This window comes from Mirounga leonina, unplaced genomic scaffold (genome assembly GCF_011800145.1).
Source record: "Mirounga leonina isolate KUSES-001 unplaced genomic scaffold, KU_Mleo_1.0 Mir_174, whole genome shotgun sequence".
Taxonomy (NCBI): Eukaryota; Metazoa; Chordata; class Mammalia; order Carnivora; family Phocidae; genus Mirounga; species Mirounga leonina.
Genome location: NW_023270451.1, coordinates 35,579,711 through 35,604,623, shown reverse-complemented (window position 1 = coordinate 35,604,623; position 24,913 = coordinate 35,579,711). Strand labels below are relative to the sequence as shown.

General features: G+C 36.5%; 1 protein-coding gene across 1 annotated transcript in view; it reads right to left on the bottom strand.

Moving 5' to 3' along the window:
• Positions 1-1,530: 1,530 nt before the first annotated feature.
• Positions 1,531-24,913, bottom strand: part of HDAC9 (histone deacetylase 9) — an 899,218-nt gene continuing 875,835 nt past the window's right edge. Inside the window, exon 27 of the mRNA XM_035020706.1 lies at positions 1,531-1,855. Coding sequence (XP_034876597.1) covers positions 1,557-1,855 — 299 coding nt within the window. The 3' untranslated portion in view covers positions 1,531-1,556. The remainder of the gene's footprint in view (positions 1,856-24,913) is intronic.

Genomic DNA, 24,913 nt, shown 5'->3' with positions numbered 1-24,913 from the left:
AAATAAATAAATAAATAAATAAATAAATAAATAAATAAATAAATAAATCGCTGTGAACTGAAGCCAGGGTTAAGTCCCTGTAGATTATCAGAAGTCAAACACACCATTTACCTGAGGATAAGCAAGCATGCTTATAGAGCCAATTCCTGCCAAAGTGCTGAGATTTTTATATTACTTGGGGCCTATAACATAACTTATTATTCTTAATTATTCTAAGCAAAATTATTTACAATTCATTTCACCCAGGTTGGAATTTAGCTTCATTTCTCTCTATTAAATGAATTCTAAAGAATAGATATACTCCTTTTATATCCAGCACTAACAGATGTTAGTTTCCTCAGTTTTATAGCCCTCAGATGACAACTAACTGCATTTGGCCTTGGGAATAATTGCAACACCTTTGGATTATGAACTTGGTTTGGTTCTTAGCTGGGAACGGCAGGGGGTTAGTTCATATTATCAAAGAAGTAAAATAAGTTTTTCTTTATGTTCCAGATGCCATATGAAGATGTCTTCTAATACAATATTGTACAACTATTTTTTTCTATAGGTAATCTGGTCTTTAAGTACTTATAGTAAGAAAAAATACTTGCTTAAAAATGAAATCTCTTATTCAATACATCTCCTGCTCTTGACCAAAGCAAGATGTTAAATCCATTAAACTCTGAATATCCAGTAAAAGCAAGAAAGCTAAAACTGTTCAAATTTGTGCATTTTTGGGAAAATTGCCAACTAGGTACTAGGTAGCAGGATCTGTGTAATTAATGGTGATGTTATTGACGGAGGGAATATGATTTCCTTCTCATAAGCAATTTAAAACTGCAAGCTGGCACAGCTTTAGTAAAGCCTCACCTGATTCATTTTTAAATTGAGGAAATGTGACTTTGAAGCCAGCCACAGAAAGCACCAGTGTTAATACATGTGTACATTTGTGATGGCTTTGATTGTAGCAGACTTAAAAAAAACATCCTGAATGTAGCATTATCTGTATGATAGGATGATGAACACCAAAATGCACAAACCGACAAACATTTCTTAAACAAGCAAACCCAATCTTAGATTAACCTTATTTTTCTTTTCCTGACTGCTATATTCATATGAAGACTAATTGCAATCATCTTCTTATCATAAAGTGGAATAAAATCAGACTCAAGAGTCCACACATTCCTTTATACACACTCTTTTCTCCTTTGGAGGCAACTTCTATCTTTATCTAGTCCTTGTACCATAAGGGCAGTCACAGAAGGAGCTTGTATGTACTTAGGTTATCCAACTGACTAGTAATATGTCCAGCTTCCCCTCTCCTTTTTTCACTTTGTTATATCAGTAATTTTAAAATGATGATAGAAGGAAAAAGAATACCTGGAGAAACAGAGATAACTAAGGAAAGAAGTAAAACACACAAGTAGCTCTTTCCATAATGATCTGCACTTAAATTATCCAATGAGGAGTGATTTCTCTATGTATCTCATCCACTCTAATTCTCTGTGAACTGCAATGACATGCTGCAGCTCTATGTTTCCCATGAAGAATGAAACAAATGAATTCTTGGTGGCCTACAGCATTTGCTGTGGCATCTGTGGCTTTGAAGAAGACAGGTGGTGAAAGTGGAGGAGACAGGTGAAGGAAAGCCTGGAGAGAGGTTCACAAATGCTAATGATGAGCCTGGATGTTACTGACCTTGACTCCCCCATGTGGGATCCATACCTGCTATCTTCTGAAGCAAAGGGCTGTTCTACATCTACCGTCAGGGAGGCCAGGGCAGAAACAGTCTCGGTCTCCTCCTGCAACTGAGTCCCAGCCAAAGCACAACCCCTTGGCAGAGCCACCATCCTTACTGACTTCCAGTACTTGCCTAGAAAAAAAAAGTGCATCATACTTTAATAGGAATTTTAGAGCAGTATTAATCAGAATACTTGTATAGATCCAATTCAGAGCAGTTAAGTTAAAATTCTCTGTTATACACAGCTGTAATTTGGTTTCTTAAATGTTATGATTTAGTCTTTTTCTCAATCTAAGAATGCCAAGTTGTGAGGTGCTCATGGCCCCAAGCCTGAGTCTCTCCTTTGCTTAGAGGGTCATAAAGTGAGGAATAATCCACGGTCTAATGAATTCACTATCAGACTGACAGCTGTCTCTACAATTAAGTAATAAGCAAACTCTGGGCATAGTGCCCTCTAGGAAACCCTCAAGAGACTAGGAGGTAGAAGTCTCATGGAGAAATTGAATGAAATAGTAATGTTAAAAACTGCCACTTGAGCTGTTACCTTTTTATAAAAAAAATGAGGTTAGAGTATTAAAGAAAAAGAAAAGCCCAGAAATGCCAGCATGAATTGAATGGCAACTTTGCCAGAACAATCAGGTTTGTTAGTCCTGGATGTTCTTTCTTTCTCAACCCCAGGGTGTGTACTAGAACAATAACTGATTTAAAACTTTAATATATGCACTGGCTGATGTTGGCATCTTTCCATATGTCAGACGGAAGTTTCATTTTTTGAGACAGGGAAGGGGAATGAGAGGAAAAGAGGAGGTCATTTCATGAGAACACGCCAGTGGAATAAATATGAAAGAGCAAGTCAATGGCCTTCTTGCAGCCTGAAGCTATTTTTTTGTCAAGTGTTGAGTAGTCCCAAATCAAAGCAGGACAATCTTCCTACATGGTGACATGACTTACCAGGTTAGAACTATCTCTGCAGCCTGACCAGTGAAACAGGAATTTGACATGGATTGGGAAGGAAGATAACTGGGTTCTGGACCAAGCTCTGCCACTGACCATCCTATCATGCTGGCAAGACTCTCTGGCACTTCATTTCTGCTTCTCAAAACAGGGGAATGATCTCAAATCCCTTCCAGCTCTAACTAACATTTTGCAATCGGCCTTTCCTTAGCTTACTGTTTCACAAAGGAATGGATATCGTGCTAGGGGAGGAGACTCAGTCTCCCCATCTACTTCCCATGCCAACAGAACCTTCTGACATAGTTGCCTACTACAACTTTACTTGCTGTAACCACCTATTCTGACCAAAGCCTGAAAATCATAAAGCTTTCAATTTGGACCACATGATAGCAATTCTAACTGTGAATAAACCCACACACTAACATTTTGAGGTATTGAAGACATAAAGATACTTCCCTCACACCAAGGAATTCATGGCCTAAATGATAATACTGTGTGGAAAAGGCCCATGTGATCCTGAGAGGAAATAAGTAGAACATATACTTATGATAACGGGAAAGTGAAAGAAGAGTTGCCAGAAAAAAATAATACTTGACCAAGTATTTGAAAGATCATCAGAAGTTAATCAACCTGAAATAAAGGGAGGTGGTGGTGGGAGGTATTCCTAGAAGAGGAAATAGTGCACACAAATGTACAGAGACTCAAGTCTCAAGTCTCAAGTGTTTTGTTTTGGTTTTTTTTTTGGGGGGTACAAAGTCCACTGCTAGGAACCACTGGAATGTTTGGAAAAGTCTTGAGTGTGATGAGTGAGACTGTTGTGGTAGACATGGGCTAATTAACATACAATCTTGAATAACATGTGAATAATCTTGGACTTCAACCTGTAGGTATAAAGGGGCCATTTTAAGCAGAAGAGGCAGGGAATCAGGTTTAAATTTTTAAAAGATCCCTCTGGACAGATCATGGACAATGAACTGGAAGGTGATGAGAGTGGTGGCAGGAAAACCAATTTCACATCTTGGCAAAAATCCAGGTAGGAAATAATGATGTCTAAAACTAAAAGGAAGTGACAGAACAGAAATGAGGAGCTGGACTAAAGAGAAGTTTAGGAAGTAGGCAATGAAAATGTATCTTGGGTTATTCTGTAGTGCACCCCTACCTCTCTTAACTTTGAAAGATGACCCTGAATTGACAATTATATTCCAAGACCCTAATTTTTCTAGATCACAATGTCATTATAATCTTCCTCAAGTTGGAAATACCATATACCATCTATAAGAGCATTCAGCCGTATTGTGTTTCACAAAATATTATTAAACATTATTTTAGCTCATGATATTCAGAAAATTAGTGATGCTGGATGACATCCTTTTCTTTTTCTCTAGAGTGACTAATATGGGGCCTCTGACAAACAAACAACAGGTGGCTGGTGGTTTATGGGTTAAATTATGTTTTGTACACTATAGGAAAAATACTAGCAGTACTGAACTCCTAATACGTGCCAAGGACTGTTAGGTGTTTTCACATTCATAATTTATAATTTCATTTAATCCTAATGATAATTATGTAGGCAATGTTGGGTAATCATTCTAAAATCACATGGATAGGAAGCAGAAAAGTTAAAATATTCATCTGGGACTGACTGACTCCAAAATATCTCCTACTCTGTACTCTGTTGTCCTCCTTTATTTAGTTCTCCTCTACCCTCTTCCTACTACACATTAAAATACAAAAACAGATGCAATATATAAAAATCTCAACTTAAAGGAATTATGTACATTGCAAGAGAATTATATATGTTCTCTGCTTTACTAAAGAAATGATATTTGGTAATAACAGGTTACCCTTGTTCTTCAGATATGTGACTCAGTTGATCCACCTTTTATTGACTCTATGGCATGGGTTTTTTGCACCAAGGGAGACAACCATGTTGAGACTAGTTCTTTTTACTCTTCATTTCTCATAACGTTATACGATTGCAAGCACCTGTTTACCAGGTAAGACACTGACGAAGCTACCATAAAACTGGAGACAAGTGCTCATTGAAGAGCATGAGTAAGAAGTCCATTGAAGATAGAACCTTGAACTAAAAGTCAAGATTTCCACATTAGAGACTACACACTAGACCCAAAGAAGTCATTTGGATCACTCTGGGGCACAATTTCCACATTTATTACATGATAGTGGTGGGGCTTGATGATAATGAAAGGGTTCTCCCTGCTGTAATTCTCAATGATTTTTCTGATCTCATGTTATGTCTTACTCTTGGATGTTAGAATGAATTTGTTCCAGAAGAAAAATCTTACTTTTCTGTGAGTCTTTAAACCCTTGAGGAGGTCAGGAAACACTTACTTTTAGATAATATGGCACATCTAGAATAACCACGGGCTTTAATTTTTAAACATTGTACTCTTTCTTCAAGAAGAGAATTCTTGGCCATAGACAAAACAAACATCTTTATTCCCCAAACACAATCAGGACAGAAGGTATGAATCATTAATAATGATTTTTCAGCAGAATGATAGCCTTTATATATGTGAGTAGTAAGAAAGATTTTAAATAGCTAAGACCTTTTTGAATAAAATTTAATGTGTATAAAATATCCTGCTAAGTTAAGATTAAATGTTGGAAGTTTGGTTTTTATCCAAATGTATGAGGTTTCTGACTCAGAAATAACCCAAAACTTTGAATTTAATATGGCCTCTGGCAAAGCCTATAAAAACAAAGGAAATATTCTACATTAATAATGCATTCATAGACTACTATCTCTATTTGTAAAGAAGAATAATTAAAATGGAAGTGGGTATAGCATAGACTGTGCAATATGCAGCCAATTCAAACTCCAAATTTATGGGTTATATTTTCACATGATGAGTAGGGTTTTTTTTTTCTTTCAGAAACATATGTGCTAGAAAATCATATCTGTTGGCATAAGAATAATACCCTTATTAGCACACAAGAGAAATGAACCAAGGTTTACCACTAGAGTATTTAGGAGCTGCTATTTATAAAGCAAGATATTAGTAACCAGCCACCACTGGGTTGCACTCCTAAAGCAATAAAACTGTCAAAAGAGAGGGGGTTTCCCATTAAAAATGGACATGCACACTCCTTTGGTCATATCCTCTATCCTTATTCATTTTGCCCACTATGTAAATCTCCCCACTTTTCAGCACTTTCTTTTATCTTTTCTTTTCTCTTTCTTCCTTCCTCTCTCCTCGCCTCTTCTCCTCTCCTTTTCCCTCCCCTTCTCTCCCCTCCTCTCCTCTCTTCTTTCTTTCTCTTTTTTCTTTCTTTTTTTCTTTCTTTTCCTTTCCTCTTTCTTTCTTTCTTTCTTTCTTTCTTTCTTTCTTTCTTTCTTTCTTTCTTTCTTTCTTTCTTTCTTTCTTTCTTTCTTTCTTTTTCTTTCTCTCTCTCTCTTTCTTTCTTTCTCTTTCCTTCCTTCTCTTTCTTTCTCTTCCCCCTCCCTTCCTCTCTGCCTTTCTTCCTTCCTTTCTCTCCATTTAGCCTTCACTATTCTGCATTTTTGTTTTGTCTGATAATGGCAAAGCAAAGAATGAATCTAAAATAAAGGTAAAAACTAGGTAATGGATGCAGACGGTCAAGAATTAGAGGGGAGGCCACAGATGGAGCGTTACTGGGTCAGATATGAGCCAGGAGATGACATACTGCAGGTACTGTGTAATCAGACTTCAGCATAAACCACATTGTTCTTGGTGTCGAGCAATTTGGAAAAATAAGTATTTGCTGACAAATGAAGGTCTGTGTTAAAAATAACCCATCTGCCAAAAGTTTTCCCAACCAAAGCCTCTGACACTTCAAAAGCCTCCCGATTCCAGAAACCTCACCCTTCCCTCATCTTTCTGGGGGCTAAGAATCACTTCTTAGACTTGTTCTTGCCATCTGAATAATACTGTCTTTTGTTATTACACACCATGTTCTCACAGGACAAGAAGCTGGTAGCAAACCTTTTCCAATCCCCCAAAACTTCAGAGATAATTAACACCTGGGACTAACAAGACACCTCACTTCATGGATTCTTCAGAGTTCAGAGCTTCTTAATAGTTTTTTAAGATAGATTTTTAAAGCTAAATGGAGAACTTTATTGGGTTCCAAATTATTGTATATATACAAAAATAGTGATGTATCGAAAGTTGGTATATCAATAGAGTGACCAGGTAATTTTTCATCCAAGTTGGGGCAATTTTAAGCTTAAAATGGGGCTAAAAATAAAAATTATATGCCACTGAAATGTTTATTTATTGGTCAACGAATTGTTTTTATCAGTGGATCTATAAAATATAAAATAGTCCTATTCAAAAGTTTATTTTCACAACTAAAATTCATTCTAAAAAACCAAAAATAGAGTAATTCATGTGTGTCAAAGGACAATAACTACTGATTACCTAAACATTAGAAAATAACATAAGCAGAATTATGATCGCTGGTAAATAATCATGTTAATAAATTTTGTGGCCATATTTCTCACTGACAAAATATCATTGGTATTTTTATGAAGAATGTTTCAATGTGGTCTAAATATTTTAGACTTTTTCATAAAATTGCCTGCACTTCAAAGTGGAATTTTATGGTTAATAAATTTGAAACTGTGGCATCTTTAATTACTCTTCTCAAGAGACTATAGTATTTTTGATTGACAAATACTGTCTTCACAAGTGTGGTGCTATGTGGTAATTTCTGCTAAATGTGGAATATTTTCACTTCCAATTTTTAAAATATTGAAATGAGTGACTATTTCATAACAAATATTTTCATGACTAATGTCTTTTTCCTCCTTTCATAGGTACCTTTCTTTGGCAAACATTTTATGTAAACCAAACCTATCAAGAAAGTTTTCCCCATTTATGATTCTACAAAATTTTACTTACTAAATTTAGATGCTGCAAAATCATATGACTTCTCAGTTTCATTCTATTCCAGAACAGAATATAAATTTTGCCACTAAGAATAGGAATTTTATCAATGATTCTATCAACAAATGTAGACATCTTTGAAAGCCCAATTACAGATTTTCAAAATCAAATCCTGTGGTTTGCATGTTTATCCTCAACTTGTTCTTTGCTTTTGTAGGGATTAATTTAATTAATTTAAATGTTTTTCTTTAAATTGATCAGAAACACTGTTTCTGTAACTGAAATTCTTTATAGTTTCAAGAGCTTATATTTTTGCTTCATTTTATAACTATTTTTTTTATCAGCTTCACTAAGTATAGTTTACAGTCAATAAAATTTACCAATTCTAAGGGCAGGTTATGATGCATGTTGACAATTATGTGCAGTGATGCATATTAACGACTACCACAATCAAAATACAGAATATTTTCTTCATCCCTAAAACCTCCTTTTGGCCCTTTGGAGTCAATTTCTTACCCATCTTCTTGGCCCTTGACAATCACTGAAATTCTGCCACTGTACATTTGTCCTTTCTAGAATTTCATATAAATAAAACCATATACTCTGTAATCTTTAATACCGGGCTTCTTTCACTTAACATAATACTTCTGAGATTTAAAAGATTCTTATTTTTATCTTATCATCTCTATTCTTGTTTCTTTGTGTGTAATATGATTTTTCTTTTCTCTGGCTTCTTTTAAGATTTCATTATAATGCACCTCAGTGTGATTTTATTCATGTTTATTCTGCTTGAGATTGATTGAGCTTCTTGGATCTGTGGATTTGCAGTTTTCATCAAAAACCTTTTCCCACTATTTCTTTAAATACTTCCCCAACTGCTGCTTTTTCTGGGACTCTAATTATAGGTATGTTAGCCAATTGATGCTGTCCAATATACCACTGATTTACAATTTTTCAGTATTTTTCTCTCTATTCTTTACTTGAATAGTTTCTATTACTTCTTCAACTTAATTATTTTGTTTATTTTGTTTTGTTTTGGTCTTTTGCAGTGTATACTCTGCCATTAACCCTTTCAGGGTACAGAATTTTTTTATTTCAAATACTGTATTTTTACCTCTAAAACTACCATTTGCATGTTTTTTAGGTTTTTCATTTCTCTCCACATTATGCTTGAACTTTCCTCTTCATATTAGGAATAACTAACATTCTTGTCTGCTAATTCTATCATGCCTTGAGTTTCTGACTCAGGTTCTGTTTAATTAATTTGTCTTATATTTCTAGGCCATATTTTCTTACTTCATTGCATATCTGGTAATTTTCATTTGGATGCTTGACATTGCTAATTTGAACATACCTGGTTATTGAATTTTGTTGTGTTCTTTGAAGATGTTGGACTATATTTGGGCACGCAATTAAATTACTTGCAATCAGTGTGATCCCTTTGAGGCTTGCTAGTACTCTTTGTTAGACTGGCTTCACAGCAGGTTTTAGTATAAGGCTAATTTATTCCTAAAACTGAGAGAAAACCATTTTAATATCTCTACATGTTGCCTTATGTATTACAAGGTCTCTCCACTCTGGCTAGTAGGAATGCAAACTATTCCCAATCCTGTGTGAATTGCTTGAATTATTTAACCTACTGGTTTCCCCACCCTTGTGTAGTTTTACCTCATGCATGTAAAATAAGACAAAGGTTTAAAGAAACTCTTGTACAGATACACAGAGTTCTTTTTCTGTGCAACAACTTCACCTCAAATATTCTGCCCCACAAACTCTAGTCACTTCAGTCTCCCCAAACTCTGATTACTTTATCTTCAACTCAGAAAAACCACTGGATTCTATTTGAATTCTCCCTCCCTATGCTGAATCATGGAAATTGCCTCATATTAGTAACCTCAGGCAACTGTAGGCCTCATTTTTCTCTTTCCTTGTTTGTTTCTTGCCGGGTTCATAGGCCTTTAGTATTTGTTGCCCAGTGTCGAAAAACATTGTTCCATATATATGTTATTCTGGATTTCTTTTATTTCTGATCAAAGGACAATTCCTATAGTAGTTAGTTCTTCATACATGGGGGCAGAGGTCCATTTATTGACTATCTTGATTAATGAATTCTAACTGATTAGAAAAAATAGAATAAAAATTCAGAAACTCATTTACAAAACAGTTCAATATTACTATAGAATAATCATCTTAAACATTTCTAAAGTATGGTTGATAATAGGCACCAAAGAAGAAATTTTGATTACAAAATTTTGAACTGCCATGCTGAAGGTTTCATTTCTTGTCATCAATACCAGTTGTATTTCAAAGACTTGGTATTTCATTTAATCGTACATTTACCTGTATTTCACGCTGTGTTTATATAAAGGTATTGTAAATTTTGAAAAAAATAGTTTAAATTTCCATTGATAGACTAATGAGCTTGCTTGTTTTTTTTTAAGAAATTTTAAAATAAAATTCTATTGAACTTATATTTTATTATTTATAAAAATTAAGGAATTTATGTTCTCTAAAACTAATGGCAAATATATTTCTGTTCTTTAAGATTAAGCTGTGCTCCACCAAAATCTAAATTTGCATATTAACACAAAATCAAATGATCCTATTGTCAGGGTTAGATTTTTCACTGTAATTTACAATAGCATCTACAGTAATACCTTGTGTTTCATTTCTGGCAGATTTATTTCTAAAAACCCTACTTTGATTCCATAGACTGAATGAAAAATATCAAACCATTATTAGAATTAACTGATTTTTTTCTGTTTGAAGTATCTAAGGACACTCTATCATTGAACCAAGAGATTCTTCCAGTGGAAGAACTATTACCTCCAGTGGAACTATTACCTCACTTTGGAGCTTGAAAAGAACACTTGAAATTGAAAATTTATTTTAAAAATGTAGATGCATGGTGGTTTTATCTAAATAAAAAGTCATGCTTCTTAAAGTGATATGTAAATGCACAATCTGCAACTGCACTTGTTAAACTGCCTCCTTTGGCCTTAGTTTTTTTTTTTTTCCTTTGTTTTTCTTCTATTTTTCTTTTATTTATTTATTTACTTTTTATTTATTTATTTGACAGAGAGAGACACAGCGAGAGAGGCAACAGAAGCAGGGGGAGTGGTAGAGGGAGAAGCAGACTCTCCACTGAGCAGGGAGCCCAATGCTGGGCTCAATCCCAGGACCCTGGGATCATGACCTGAGCCGAAGTCAGATGCTTAACGACTGAGCCACTCAGGTGCCCCTAATAATACTACATTTTAAAGTGGACACTGCCACTCATTCAACAGCATAATGTCTTCAGGGTTCATGTTACTCATGATATCACTACGTCCCCATGATGTATGATGAACATCGACAAACATTTTGTGTAAGTTACATGGTCATTATCAACTTTCTTAGGAAAAAGCAATCGAGCACTATATCTTTTAACATGCACATTTGTTTCTGAGCGCCTTTCAGCTAATAGTATTGATAGCAAAATTAAAATATGTAACTAACCACAAAATAAATAGTTGTTAAGTTGCAATGTTCAATAATTGATGAAACCTCTGTAGAAGAAACATTCAGAGTGTAAATGCTGCATTCAGGACTACTCTCTCTCTATTTCTTGAATATATTTTAGCCATCTATAACCTTTATTCCCCACATTTCCCCTAATCCCAACCCCTAGTGACTTGGTGCCTTCATGCATGTCACAAGCTGTGGCTTTAGCACACGTGCCTGGTGTACCAGGTGGCAGCAATGTTAAATATTTCTCCTTCCACCTTCCAGGCCAGAATTTTAGGTGGCTTTTACAATTGGTGTCTATTATTTCAACATCCCATCCAGATAACCACTTGTTTCAGATTTCTCATTTTTTAGAAACCAAATTGGTTTCACACCCTGTTTTTGTAAATAAAGTTTTACTGGAATACAACTGTGTTCATTACACACTGGCTATGGCTGCTTCCTTGCTACAATGGAAGAATTAAGCAGCTGCAACACAAAGCCTTACACATTTATCATCCTACATGGTACATAAGAACTTTGTTGACCTCTGATTTAAAACAAGGAGGTATACAGACTAAGTGTTATTTTGTAAAAAAAAAAAAAAATTACTCTGGCAGCACTTTAGAGAGTAAGTGGAGAAAGCAAGAGAGGATGTGGGTAGACTACTTTGTAGGATATAAAAATGGTCCATGAGAAAGCCTGATTTGGGACAGTGGCCATGGGAACAAAAATAAGTGGATAGATGAATGAAATGTTTAAGGGATATGACAAACAGGATGGAGTAATGGGCTGGATGTAGACAGCAATGGAAAGAAAACATGAAAACTAACTCCTAGATTCCTGTCTAGCAAAACTAGTAGGAAAAGGGTGCCATATACCTGGATCAAGAAACCTGGAAGAGGTTGAGGTTTGGGAAAAGAATAATGACAATGGCTTTGGACATGTTGACGAGATGTGCCCTTGTGGTATCAAGGGAAAGATGCTGAGCTAGAACTTTAATAAACAGACCTGAGGTCTCTGAGCTGAAGATATAAATTTTTGGAGTTATACATATAGAGATGACTATGAAGCTATGGTCTGGGACAAACACAACAATAAGTAAAATGATATGAAACATTTATTGAATGTCTATGATATGCTTATGTTAATGTATATGTATATGTTATTTCATATAATTTCAAAACTACCTTGTTAAGATAGAATCTTTCATTTTCTTTATTTTATTGATGAGAAAACTGAAGTAAAGAGGGTTGAAATAACTTACTCATATTGTACACTTAGAAGAAGAATATATAGTGTGAAAAGGATTTAGGTAGAGAATGATGGGCTCAGTAAGAAGAGATTCTACATTTAATGTTGCATCCAGGAGTGTTAGGAAGGGCTCCAACAGTCTGTTTGGTTGGTTAAAACATGGACAAAAAGCTGGTTCTCAGTGAGTGATTTAGAAATGTCAGACCTTTCTTGGTTTAATGAAGAGGAAGGGATTCAAAGACATAGGGAGATTGGACTGTTAGAGTATATTTGTCCTTTAGGTCCTACGCATCCACACTGGAAAGGTCCAGAAGACATGCCTTTTACCATAACTCTAAGAAATAAATTTGTGAGGGGAGGGGGGTCCTGGAATTCCTGAAGAGCCTTGTGATTGCTCATTTCTGTAGACCATAACTTACAGTGGGAACTATGGTCACTGAATTGGGAAACCTAAGTACAGTGGAAGTAATTGGATCCAGGTGGCAGGGGGCAAGTGGCAGCATTCAACTGCGAAAGGCAAGGTGGGTATGGCTGCATAATGGACAGCAGAGTCAAGGTAACTGGTTTGATAGAATAGTGGAATGGCCTTTAGAAGACTCAGTTTCAGTGTAAGCCAGGTAGTAATATCTTGTAGGACTGGGGCAAGTTTCTCTAGAAGGATGCATATGTTCTAATCAGCATCCAATATATGGTGCTGTTTCTTCCATATCCAGGATTCATGTGTTCACAAATCAAAGGGTGGAAATGGGAGTCTCACCACTCAATATTACACCTAGTCACCCACTGGCAACATTTTTACTTTCTGTTCCTGAGACCTTACACTCTGCTAGATTAAAGGTCCTAGTTCCAAAGGGAAGAAAGCTTCCACCAGGGATAAAACAATGATTCCATTGAACTGGATGTTAAAACTTCTGCCGTGCCACTTTGGATTCCTCATGCTTCCGAATCAATAGGCAAAGAAAGGAATTACTGTGCTGGCTGGGATGATTAATCCTGATTATCAAGGAAAATTGGCCTGCTACTCCACAATGGAAGTAAGGAAGAGAATGTGTGGAATACAAGGAGGTCCCTTTGGGCATACTTTAGTACACTATGCCCTGTGATTAAGGTCAATGGAAAACTACAACAACTCAATCTATGCAGGACTACTAATTCAGAATGAAGGTCTGAATCATTCCACCAGGTAAGGAACCATAACCAGCTGAATTGCTTCCTGAAGGCAAAGGGAATACAGAATAGGTAATAGAAGAAGGTGGTTATAAATACCAACTATGGCCACATGACAAATTACAGTAACAAGGAATATAACTGTCAGGAGTGTTTCCTCCTTATTTTTTATGAATATATTTGTATGCAAGTATCTTTGTTTTCCTCCATCCCCTTCTCCCTTATCTTGTAACATAAGATGCATCAACTTTATATCATAGCATTTAAGTATTGTTAATTTTACATCATAGTATTTATGGGATACTGAGAAGAGCAAACATCACTCAAAACTGTAGCTACTCTCATGGTGAAGTGCTTAGTGTGTTTTCAGTTGTAGTCAGGAAAGTTGTATCATGTTAGGCAAAACCATGACTTCGTTATTTTCTATAAATGGCAATTAAGTATGGTTTAAGATGTGTATGGTGCCAAGTTGACAAGAGGTGGACTTGTGATGGTTAATTTTTATTGTCAATTTGACTGGGCCACAGAGTACCCAGTTAAACATTTGGTTTAACTATTTGGTTAAACATTATTCCGAGTATGTCTGTGAGGGTGTTTCTGGAAGAGACTAACACTCGAATCAGTAGGCTGAGTAAAGCAAATTGCCCTCCCTACTATGGGTGGGCCTCATTCAGTAAGTTGAAGGCCTGAATAAGGGAGAATTCTCTCTCTCTGACTGACAGTCTTCAAGCTGGGACATCAATCCTTTTGTCTTTGGCATCAGAGTAGAAGTTAAACCATTGGTTTTCCTAGTTCTCGGGTCTTTGTACTTGGACTGGAACTATGCCAACTACTTTTCTGGGTCTCCAGCTTGCCAAATGCAGGTTTTGGAATTCTCAGCCTCAATTACAACTGCATGAACTATTGCCTTATAATATGTATTTATTTATATTTATATTTGTTATAGTTATTGTTAGTTATATAGATTATGTCTGGAGGATCCAGACTAATATAGGTAGGGAAAAACCAACATTTTGTGATACCAGAAACCAAGAAAGTGCTCACAAGAAGACAGAACCATGTCAAAAGGACATAGGAGCCAGCCTGAAAGAGCTCCAAACGACCAGAGCTAAAATACTTGTGCAATAAAATTAATAATGGGAAGAAAAAGGACAGTTCCTCATTACAGATAATTCCCAAATAATAACTTCTAAGGAGTAAGGAAAATAGAAAATCAGCATTGGAATACCAGAGTAATAATTTCTTCAGGTAAGATCCACTGATGGCTGCTAAAATTAGTGGACAAAGGGTTGAAAAAAACCAGGATATTTGCATAATTGCAAACTATCTTTCCAACATATTTATTAATTCCAAAGGGAAACATGGTAACATCACATTAGAGAGCTCCATAATCAAGTGATCCAGGTTAATCTCACCAATAATAGGACATATTGACATTATGTACCACAGATCTGAAGCACTAAGCAACTGCATCACTGCTGTGGTAATCTTGTCCAAAATGCACATCCTCACTTTACTCATGAGAAAACATCAGAGAATACCAAGCTGAAAGATGTTCATCAAACTAATTAACCAGTACTCTTCAAAGTGTCAAGCTCATAAAAGGCATGGAAAGACTGAGGAAATGACAGATGTAAGAAGACTGAGATACAACAACTAAATGTAATGGGTCAATCATAGACTGAAACCTAGAATAGAACAAGGAAATTAGTGAAAACCTGGTGGACTCCAAAGAGAGCTGACAGTTTATTTAATAGAACTGTATTACTGTTAATTCCTTAGTTTCTGTAATTGTGCTAAGGTTATACAAGATGTCAACATTCAGGGAAGCTGGATAAAGGTCATATGAGAACTCTGTATTATACTTGCAACTTTTCTCTAAATCGAAAATCATTTCAAAACAAAAAGTTTAATAAAATCACCTTTTTACATCTGGCAGCAAAAAGGCCACTGGTGACCATGGGTCAGATTGCAACCAGACTAGAAAGGTTCTGACAGGGATTGGAGCTAAGAAAATGGGGATGACTAAACAGAAACAATTTTCAAGACTTTGTTCCAAAAGGGTTGAAGAGAAATGGGTGGTAAACTGAAGGAATGAGGTAGCTGGAGTTTCCTTTTGTTTTTTTAAGATGAGGGGTATTTTAGGGTGCTTAAATGTTGACGGCAATGAACAGTTCAAAAATAGCAGTTGGTAGCTAGAGTTTAAGGTTTGTTGCTGAGATTAAGAGGGGAGGTAAAGGTAAGATGGATAGAGGTTTGAGGACGGAGAAGTTTGAAAGAGTAGTTGGAAAGGTAGAGCAAGCTGACCTGAGAAATACAGCAGGATTATAATGGGTCCATTTGAGTTTGGTGATCATAAATTTACAGGAAGCCAAACTGCTATGATTCAGGACAATCATGAGCAGACCTGTTTATTTAGGTCCAGTGTTGGATAAAGTTCTCTGTAGAATATATCCAGGGTTGAGATTTTATTAGATTGGTAAAGTAGAAAGGTAAGATTTTTAAGGCAGATTGAAAGGCAAACGAATTTAAGTGTTACTGTTTTCAAGATAGATGTAGAAATGGAGAAAAGAAAGGAAAATGAATTAAAAGAAATGATAAATGAAATGAAGAGTCTTAGGTGTGTGGGTTGACAATTCTATGGCATATGGGTCTGATGTATCCCTCTCTGGCAAGAGATATGCCTGCCAGTATTGGCTTGGGATATTTTTTTTTTCCCCCAGGTCTACTAAGACAGTAACAGATGGTCATCTGCTCTCCAGGTTCCTATTATTTCCTTTTTCATTCTTTATTCCTATGAGTGTATGTCTGAAAAACAAAACAAAACAGAACAAAACCCCTCTTTTTTATTATCTTAGTGGAGTTCCATGGAGGAGGGAAAGTACATGAGTATTTTTAATCCGTTTTCATTACTTGAAAATAGTGCCCTTCCTCCATTTTAACCCCACAAATAAGGCTTATTATTCTCTTGTTTCTCTTTTCTGTTGACTTTCCCTAGTGGCTTGTGCCCTGTGTACTTGATTTTATCCATTTATTTAAATAAGTATATATTTATTTATTTGAATTCATATGAATTCAAATTTTGAATTTGAATTTGAGTTCATTTTGTTGAACTTGATCTCAGCATATACTGGGGTCTAAATTAGGGACACTTTTGCTTCCTTCAGAACTAGGAGTAGACCAAGATAAAACCTCTTTGGTACCCATCAAATTCCTATCCCCAACTATGATGCAGACCTTAGGCTTTCTCATGCACTGATATTGTCATTTGACCCAGGGATACTTTCCCTGTTTGTGTTACTTACTCTATTAAATTTCAGCTTATTTCTTTTTTCCTCCTATTCCCTTACATTCTAGTAAGCCTAGTAATGTATTAAAATAGACTGTTTTAATGTAGGCAGAATCTCTCATATTTTATGAGAGGTCTAGTCGAGTGTCTATCCTGGGATATCTGGGAATAGGAAATGTGGTGAAACTCTGTTCTTACCTGTGAAAAGAGGAAGAGGAGGTCATATGCTTTTACAGAAAATGGGCTTTGATAGCATAGTCATATCAGAATTCAAATCTTGGTTTTCCTGCTTACCCGTGGAAAGACCTTCAACAAGAGACCTATATATACCATGTTCATCAGGGATATTGGTCTGTAATTCTCCTTTTTGATGATATTATGCAGCCATCAAAAGGAATGAGATCTTGCCATTTGCAACGACGTGGATGGAACTGGAGGGTAGTATGTTGAGTGAAATAAGTCAAAAAGAAAAAGACATGTATCATATGATCTCACTGATATGAGGAATTCTTAATTGCAGGAATCAAACTGAGGGTTGTTGGAGTGGGGGGTGGGGTGGGAGGGATGGGGTGACTGGGTGATAGACACTGGGGAGGGTATGTGCTCTGGTAAGCGCTGTGAATTGTGCAAGACTGTTGAATCTCAGATCTGTACCTCTGAAACAAATAATGCAATATATGTTAAGAAAAAAAAAAAAAGAAGAAGAAGAAGAAGGTAGCGGGAGGGGAAGAATGAAGCGGGGGAAATCGGAGGGGTAGACGAACCATGAGAGACGATGGACTCTGAAAAACAAACAGGGTTCTAGAGGGGAGGGGGGTGGGAGGATGGGTTAGCCTGGTGGTGGGTATTGAGGAGGGCACATTCTGCATGGAGCACTGGGTGTTGTGCACAAACAATGAATCATGGAACACTTCATCTAAAACTAATGATGTAATGTATGGGGATTAACATAAGAATAAAAAAAAAAAAGAAAAAAAAAAAGAAAAAAAAAGAGACCTATACTTGTTAAGCCTCAATTCATTAATGAACAAGATGAGGAAAATAATTATGCTAATTATGCATTGCAGAGTTGTGTGAGGACTAGACATAATATATATAAATACCTAGCAAATGATCCTTTCCTGAACTTGACCTTCTAAATACACCTTATCTCAGTGAATGGAATCAAATGTATGTGTGAAGCTCATCTGGGTGCTAACAGCTGACTGTATAATTACAATGCATTCCTATTCTTAAAGAGTGTTCAGTCCTGGAAACATGCATAGTTTTATTTATTCTCATGGTTTGATCAGTTTTGCCTTAGTAGAACATGAGTGCAAGAAAAATCATAATTACAGATGCAGTTGGAATAAAAAAAAATTCCAGACAAATCTCTAAGCATATAGCAGATTTTCCTTTTGGCTTTGGTACTTTATAGTATTAGTGCTCCACCAAACAATAATTAGAATCTCAAAATTTCAAGAGAATGGTTAATTAGAAGTTCAAAATCAACTTTCAAAGACCTACATGTACAAGTTTGATCTGGCTCTGATGCAAGCAAGGGTTGGTGGGGTTAATAGTAGGAAAATGTTTAATGCTGCTTTTCTTCAATGAAGGTCTGCCTGGCCCAGGTCTGCAACGTCAAGGCCTCTGTCTCAGCCAAAAAAATCTATGACAAATAGCAGCTCACACCTGACAACAGTCAAGGTTTTAAACTCAAAAGGGCAGGAACTTGAAATTCTGCCAATCCTTGCATTTTTCTGCGATTAGATGTATTTTGCAAGTTTACAAGGGGCTCCAAAGTAGATTCATAGCTCCATGGCTCCTTGTAATTTGGCACTACCCTTCTAGAACTGACTGACTAAACCTCAATTAACCAGAACTTCCAAAACTCCAAATCATCAGTTAAATTGATTTTTTTCCTAAACATGTCATTTTTTGAAGAAATGCAAAAAGGATACACAAAAATTGCAAAAAGAATGAATTTATTTGTGAGATAGAATAACATAATGGTTAAGACTATAGACTCTGGAACTACACTGCTTGATTTATGATGTTGCCTTTATCCACTTATTAACTGTCTAACTTTGGGGAAGTTAATTAACCTAGATGTACCTCAGTTTACTTGGCTGTAAACTGGAAATGAAAATAGTACCTACTTCATAGGGTCGTTAAGAAGATTAAATGAGTAATTTATATTAATAAGAGTGCTTAGAACAATACCTGGCACACTGAAAACACTCAGTAATTGTTACTTTTTTATTTGCTAGCAGCTTACAGGATTTGCAGTGTGTAAATGATTTAATCTAAAATCCCTCAATAACTTCACTGTAGTAAAAAACTGATATTTAGGATGATGCTGCCTCCCCCCCAACTTCAAGCATTTTAATTAACAAAAGTTCTTCTTCTTCTTTTTTTTTTAAGTAAACTCTGTGCCTGACATGGGGTTCAAACTCACCCCACGATCAAGAGTCACATGCTCTACCAACTGAGCCAGCCGGGCATCCCAAATTTCTTTAAGTCTAATGTTTTTCATCTTCCTCTTCAAACCGTTATTTTCCGGCACTGGTCCCTATCACAGGAAGTGACACCACCATCTACTCAGTTGTCCAAGTCTGAAATCTAGAAATCCATTAATCCCCTCCATGACAATTAATTACCATACCAACTCAATTCTACTTCTGAAATAAACTGCTCACGTCTGACAGTAAGCCATGCTAAATCTCCTGTCCTTACTGCAGGCATAATAATCTTTTGCAATGCAGATTTGACCACATTCCTTCTCTGACTGAAATGAATCCCCAAATCCTTATGAGTTAAAAGTTCCTTTCCAACATTGTGGGTTATCTCTTATTCTTCTTCCCTGGACCTCAATAGGATGAAGATGGAGGAGAGAGGAAAAGAGAAAGAGATAAGAAAAAAAAAGATAGAAAATCAAAATAAAATAAGAAGGAACAAAAAGAGAAGAAAACTGAGTGTGGTTTAGGATTTGGGTGTGGAGTCAAGAAGCTAGTAAAGCTTTTAAGATGATTTATGCAGCACATGTTGCAATCTGGGGAACAACTCTTTAATCGGTGTGCATAACCCCATGAGGTCAAGATATTGGACAGTTTCCTTACAACAAGAGATGTATACATATTCCTTTCAGCTTAGAAACAATCTGGATTTTGTCCTGATTTGTCTGATGTAAATGCCCCTTCTCCTTGGTAAGGGGGGTAGATAAAGGGTATTAGGCTAAAAGGAGGAAATGGCTGAGAACGGCATTTCACTTAAAAAAGACAATGGTTGTCTCTTTAGAACAAGTCTTACTTTAATAGCTTTGTTTCATTAATTACTATCTAGATCTCTTAATCACCAAGAGAAGTGAATAGCACTCCTCTGATTATCCACTTAGTGGGTACATCAACAGTTTATTTTATTTTACCATCTAGTTATCTCCATTGGAAATAGAGTGAAAATGAAATCAACAAAATTAGCCTTCATTTGCTTGTAACATCATTTGTTACTTATTTCTTTTTCTTTTTTAAAGATTTTATTTATTTATTTGTGAGAGAGAAAGAGAGAGAGAGCATGCGCACAAGCAGGGAGAGTGGCAGGCAAAGGGAGAAGCAGGCTCCCCACTGAGCAAGGAGCTGATGTGGAACTTGATCCCAGGACCCTGGATTCATGACCTGAACGGAAGGCAGAAGCTTAACCTATGGAGCCATCCAGGCATCCCATGTTACTTCTTATTTCATTGCGGTGCTTGAACCAGGGGATAACGGACTACCTCAATTACCTGGTCACGTGGTATATTCTCCTGCAATGAGAAAATCCTATCCCTTTTCATACTGGCCTCAAAAGCTGGGTAAATTCAGAGGACCACAGATTCACTTCTCATTGACCTAAATAACTGTGTGTGTGTGTGTGTGTGCACGTATGTGTGTCTTAAGAAATAGAGATTTAGCTATACTGATAAATTTTATATGCTGGAAACACGGATGTTGTTTGACAAGAATATACATGACAAATACTGTCCCTTCCTCATTCTGGCCTATGTAACCATTTTGCTGTGACTGGCATAGAAACTCTAAGAAGACCCCAATCCACTAAACAAAGGAAGAATCCTTAGAGTAGGGAAGAGATGAAAGTGGGGGCGGAGGGGGGAAATAACCATTTTTTTTTATAATCCTGATTCTTATTTCCCATTTTGTTGCCATAGTAGATCCAACTTAGTAAAGTAGGATGGTGATATGCCATGCCATTCCTCTTGAAATTTCTCAGAAAAGTTAAGTGGCTTATTAATCATGGCTTGTGAGTGGCAGAGAGGATTATATTGAAGTTCCTGTCATTTTTAAATCCTCTACACTAGTGTTTTTCAACTTATCAGCTGCAAACCACTGGAGGGTTGCAGCAAAAATTTTAAAGAATCCTCAAATCCTTGTGTACATATATATTTTTCTTGATCCACAAATCAAAAGATACTATGATTATCACTATTATCATGTAGGCGGTCTAGAAAACTGGTTGACACTTAAAAAGAGTACTCTTCTTACTAAAAATTTGAATAAATAAAAGGAAACCATGGCTCTATACTTGTGGTTTTCATATTTTGGGGTTTCACAGATCAGTATCAGTATCATTCATTATATGTTTTGGAGCTTAAAATTATAGTCTTTCAAACTACATGAATTAAGTTTTATGGAAAACTCACTTCATGGTTCCTCCCTTCAAAATCAGTGAACATGGTATCATGGGCCAGGACTGGTGTGAAAAAAGGCATTTGGGAATCTTGCTTCTTATCTTCCAATGCAAAAGAAAGGAAGAAGAGTGCAATGGACTCCATAAGTTGTTAGGATGGGTTTTATGAAAGGAAACATACATATGAGGATCATTTATCCTTCTCTGGGCTGACTCTTATCTGGCATCACTTGTTGGTGATTACAGTCATCAGCCAACAATTAATTTCAGCTCTGAGAATTGCCATCTCAAAGATTAGTGACAGAAATGGTAGCTCACAAGTAATCCATATTCTTTCCAATTTAGAAATGATTCATCATTATGGGTTATGGAAGACAGAAGAAAAGAGCTTGCATATATTTTGCCCATTCTTCTTAATCTCTTGTCCGCATGGGTTAGCCAGCCAAGGAGTATAATTACCTTAGTTAAAAAAATCAACCTGGCTAAGAAAAAAAATGTGGCAAATACTGAAAGATTAGCTGATTCATTCATTCAATAAACATTTGCACAATGCCTATTATGTGCCAGACACTGTGCAAAGGATTCAATGACTAAAAACAAAGAACATCAGCAAAAACAATCCCTGCTATGAAAACACACAGGAAATGTGCCTAATCTAGAATAACAATGAAGAGATACATGGCTTCCCAAAAGAGATAACATCTGAACTAAGTCTAGAAAACTTATAGGGATGAGGCAAAACACTTGTTAGCAGAGTGAACAGCATGTGAAAACATGAAGCTTCTTGACCATCTCTTTTGTCATCTCAAAAATGGCTGATCTTTGTATACATCCACCATCTTGAGATGAAACCAGAACCTGACCTGTCAGGAGGGGTCTTTATTACCTGTCAGGAGGAATGGTTGTCCTGACGTGTTGCCTCATAAGGTCTTTTCTTCTCCGTTAAATGAGTAACATAAACAAGGATAGGACAACAGGGATGGCCCTGCTGCCAAATATTATCATACCTGTGGCCAGGCAAAGGGCCAATGCTAATCACAGCCTCCAGCACCTGCATACCCTCAGCTGGAGGGCTCAGTTCTCAAAGAGAAATTCACATAAGGCCTGTCAGCACCTCACTGTCTGCCTCAGGACAAGGCTATCTAGGAACTTGCCTGAATGTTTCCCACATGCTACAAATCCTGCTTCTCAACATTTACATAGTTATCTGATATTGTAGTCCCAAGCTGAAACACAAAAGAATCCTTCACAACCTGTACTAGGAGGTAGACTGAAATTCAAACACCTCCCAAAACCATTCCCTGCATGCAGAATTTTAATTTCTCAAGCCATTATAAAGTTTGTTACTCGGAAACATTGACTTTAATTTTATTGCTTTATGGACCTTATGCAGCCCCTTTCTGTTTCTGTAGTCTGGAAGAGTGGCCCCAAAGACATACAATTAAATGGCCCCAAAAGACACACAATTCACAGAACCACATAAAATGTACCACAGAGTGTCAAAGCCAAAGTCTGAAACAACTTTCTCTGTAGTAATTTCTACTCTATGTCCCAAATGCCAAGAGATCACTCTCATCTTGTCTTTGTCTTTCCCTTTACCTTGACTCACCATCCAGTTCCTTCTCATCCACAACCTTAGTTCTTTCTCCCTGTGGTGATGTTAGTATCAGCCCTTCTTGGCAAATACCTTTTCACATCACTAACACCTTGAATTTTATCAGGGCTGGCTGCGTAATTTGCAGGGCCCAGGGCAAGATAAATGTGGGCCCCTTGTTCAAAACTTGATAAAAATTTAAAGACAGCAACGGTAAGAGCATTAAACCATGCACAGAACTCTTCTAAGTGTGTGGCCTATGTGACTGCAGAGGCTGAACACCCATGAAGACAGCTCTGATTCTCAGTGGCCAAAACTGGGTCATGTACTCATTCCTTAACCAATCACTGTGAAGTGGGTTGACTAGTTTAGCATTAGACTAAGAACAGCTCCCCTATAGCTGGGCATAAGTTCATCTTCCCCTGAGTTGCATGGTATCTGGTGACAAGGATTCATGAGTAAAACCAGGCTTTTTTTGAGTATAAGTGAGGAAGGCATTGTTGCTGAGTAGCCAACAACATCTACTACATTATATGTCTATGACTAAGAAAAAGGAGGTCTTCTTCAGAAGCTCCCTTTGATGCAAGCTCTGGTTCCCTAGGGCCTTGAAGATCAAATCCTACACTTAAATCTGCCTACTTTTGATTCCCAGGCTCCCATGCACTTCAAACCTCTCCCCTGCTGCCAACCCTTTCTATAGGTACCTGCAGGGGTGAAAAGATGTGATTCCTGTCCTCCTGATGATTATCCTCTAACTAAGGAACCAAGACTAACAGACTATAAAATACACAAAAAACTCAAATAATAGAAAAAATTTAAAGAAAAACGCTACTAATTAAAATCCACATGTTATTGCTGAGAGTTTATGGAAGTATTGGATTTATAAGTGCTGGGTGCAATCCTCACTAGGAGTTCAGAAGGAAATGGAATTTTAAATGGGGTAAGTGGTTAGTGTTGGGTACTATGAAATGAATTTTGGAACAGAAGACTAATATCCATAATCCATAGGGGCAGATTTCTCATACAGCAGGTTGTGATAGAATGGTCTTTTTTAGAGTCAAATAGGTTTGTTTGGCTAGTGCAGACTGCAAAAATCACTTGAAAATGTAATTTTTGGTAAAAGGAAAAAAAGTCATGCAGTAGAAAGCCATTACTAGGAAATTAGATCTAATACAAAAGGCAACAGTACAGTTTCTGAAGATACAAACTATGAATTTTTCATACCTGTGTAAAAATTGAGACCTCTGGTTTTGTTGTTCTCTTCCAAACACTCACTCTTCATTTGGCCCAAACCCTGTTCAGTCCTTAAGACCAGGCTCAGGCTCTATCACTGCCATGAAGCCTTCCTTGAACCTTCCTTGAGCCTTCCTCACTCTAGCATCTCTCAACACAGCTGAAAGGGACTTAAGAAAGAGAATGCTCCTTTTCCATGAGCTCAGTGCTCTAATGGCCCTGTACTGGAAGATTTATTTAAGTATCTCTCACTCAAGGGATTGTAACTCTTTAATGCCAAGAACTTTACCTTATTCTTCTTCATAACTTCTGTGCCTTGATAACTGATAAAGTCATCTTCCATCAACATAAGTATTCAAGAATGCTTACTGAAAGTGATATGATCAGAATATACATAAAAATAATAACTTTTACTAATCTGTGTATAATGGCAAAAGAATGCTCAGAATAAAAAAGAATAATATTTATAAAAACTAGATATTTTTATACTATTGATGACCTGCAGGAGGTATTAGATTGGATGTAGATGAATATGAGAAGGCTGTCAAAGACCACTTCAGATTCCTTTCCTTGAGATTTGGAATAACATATAATAGAGACTCTTAATTTACTCTCAGTGGAATTGAGACAGTTATTGTAATGACAGGATTTTGCACCCAAGCTTATGAATTCTTCTCCAG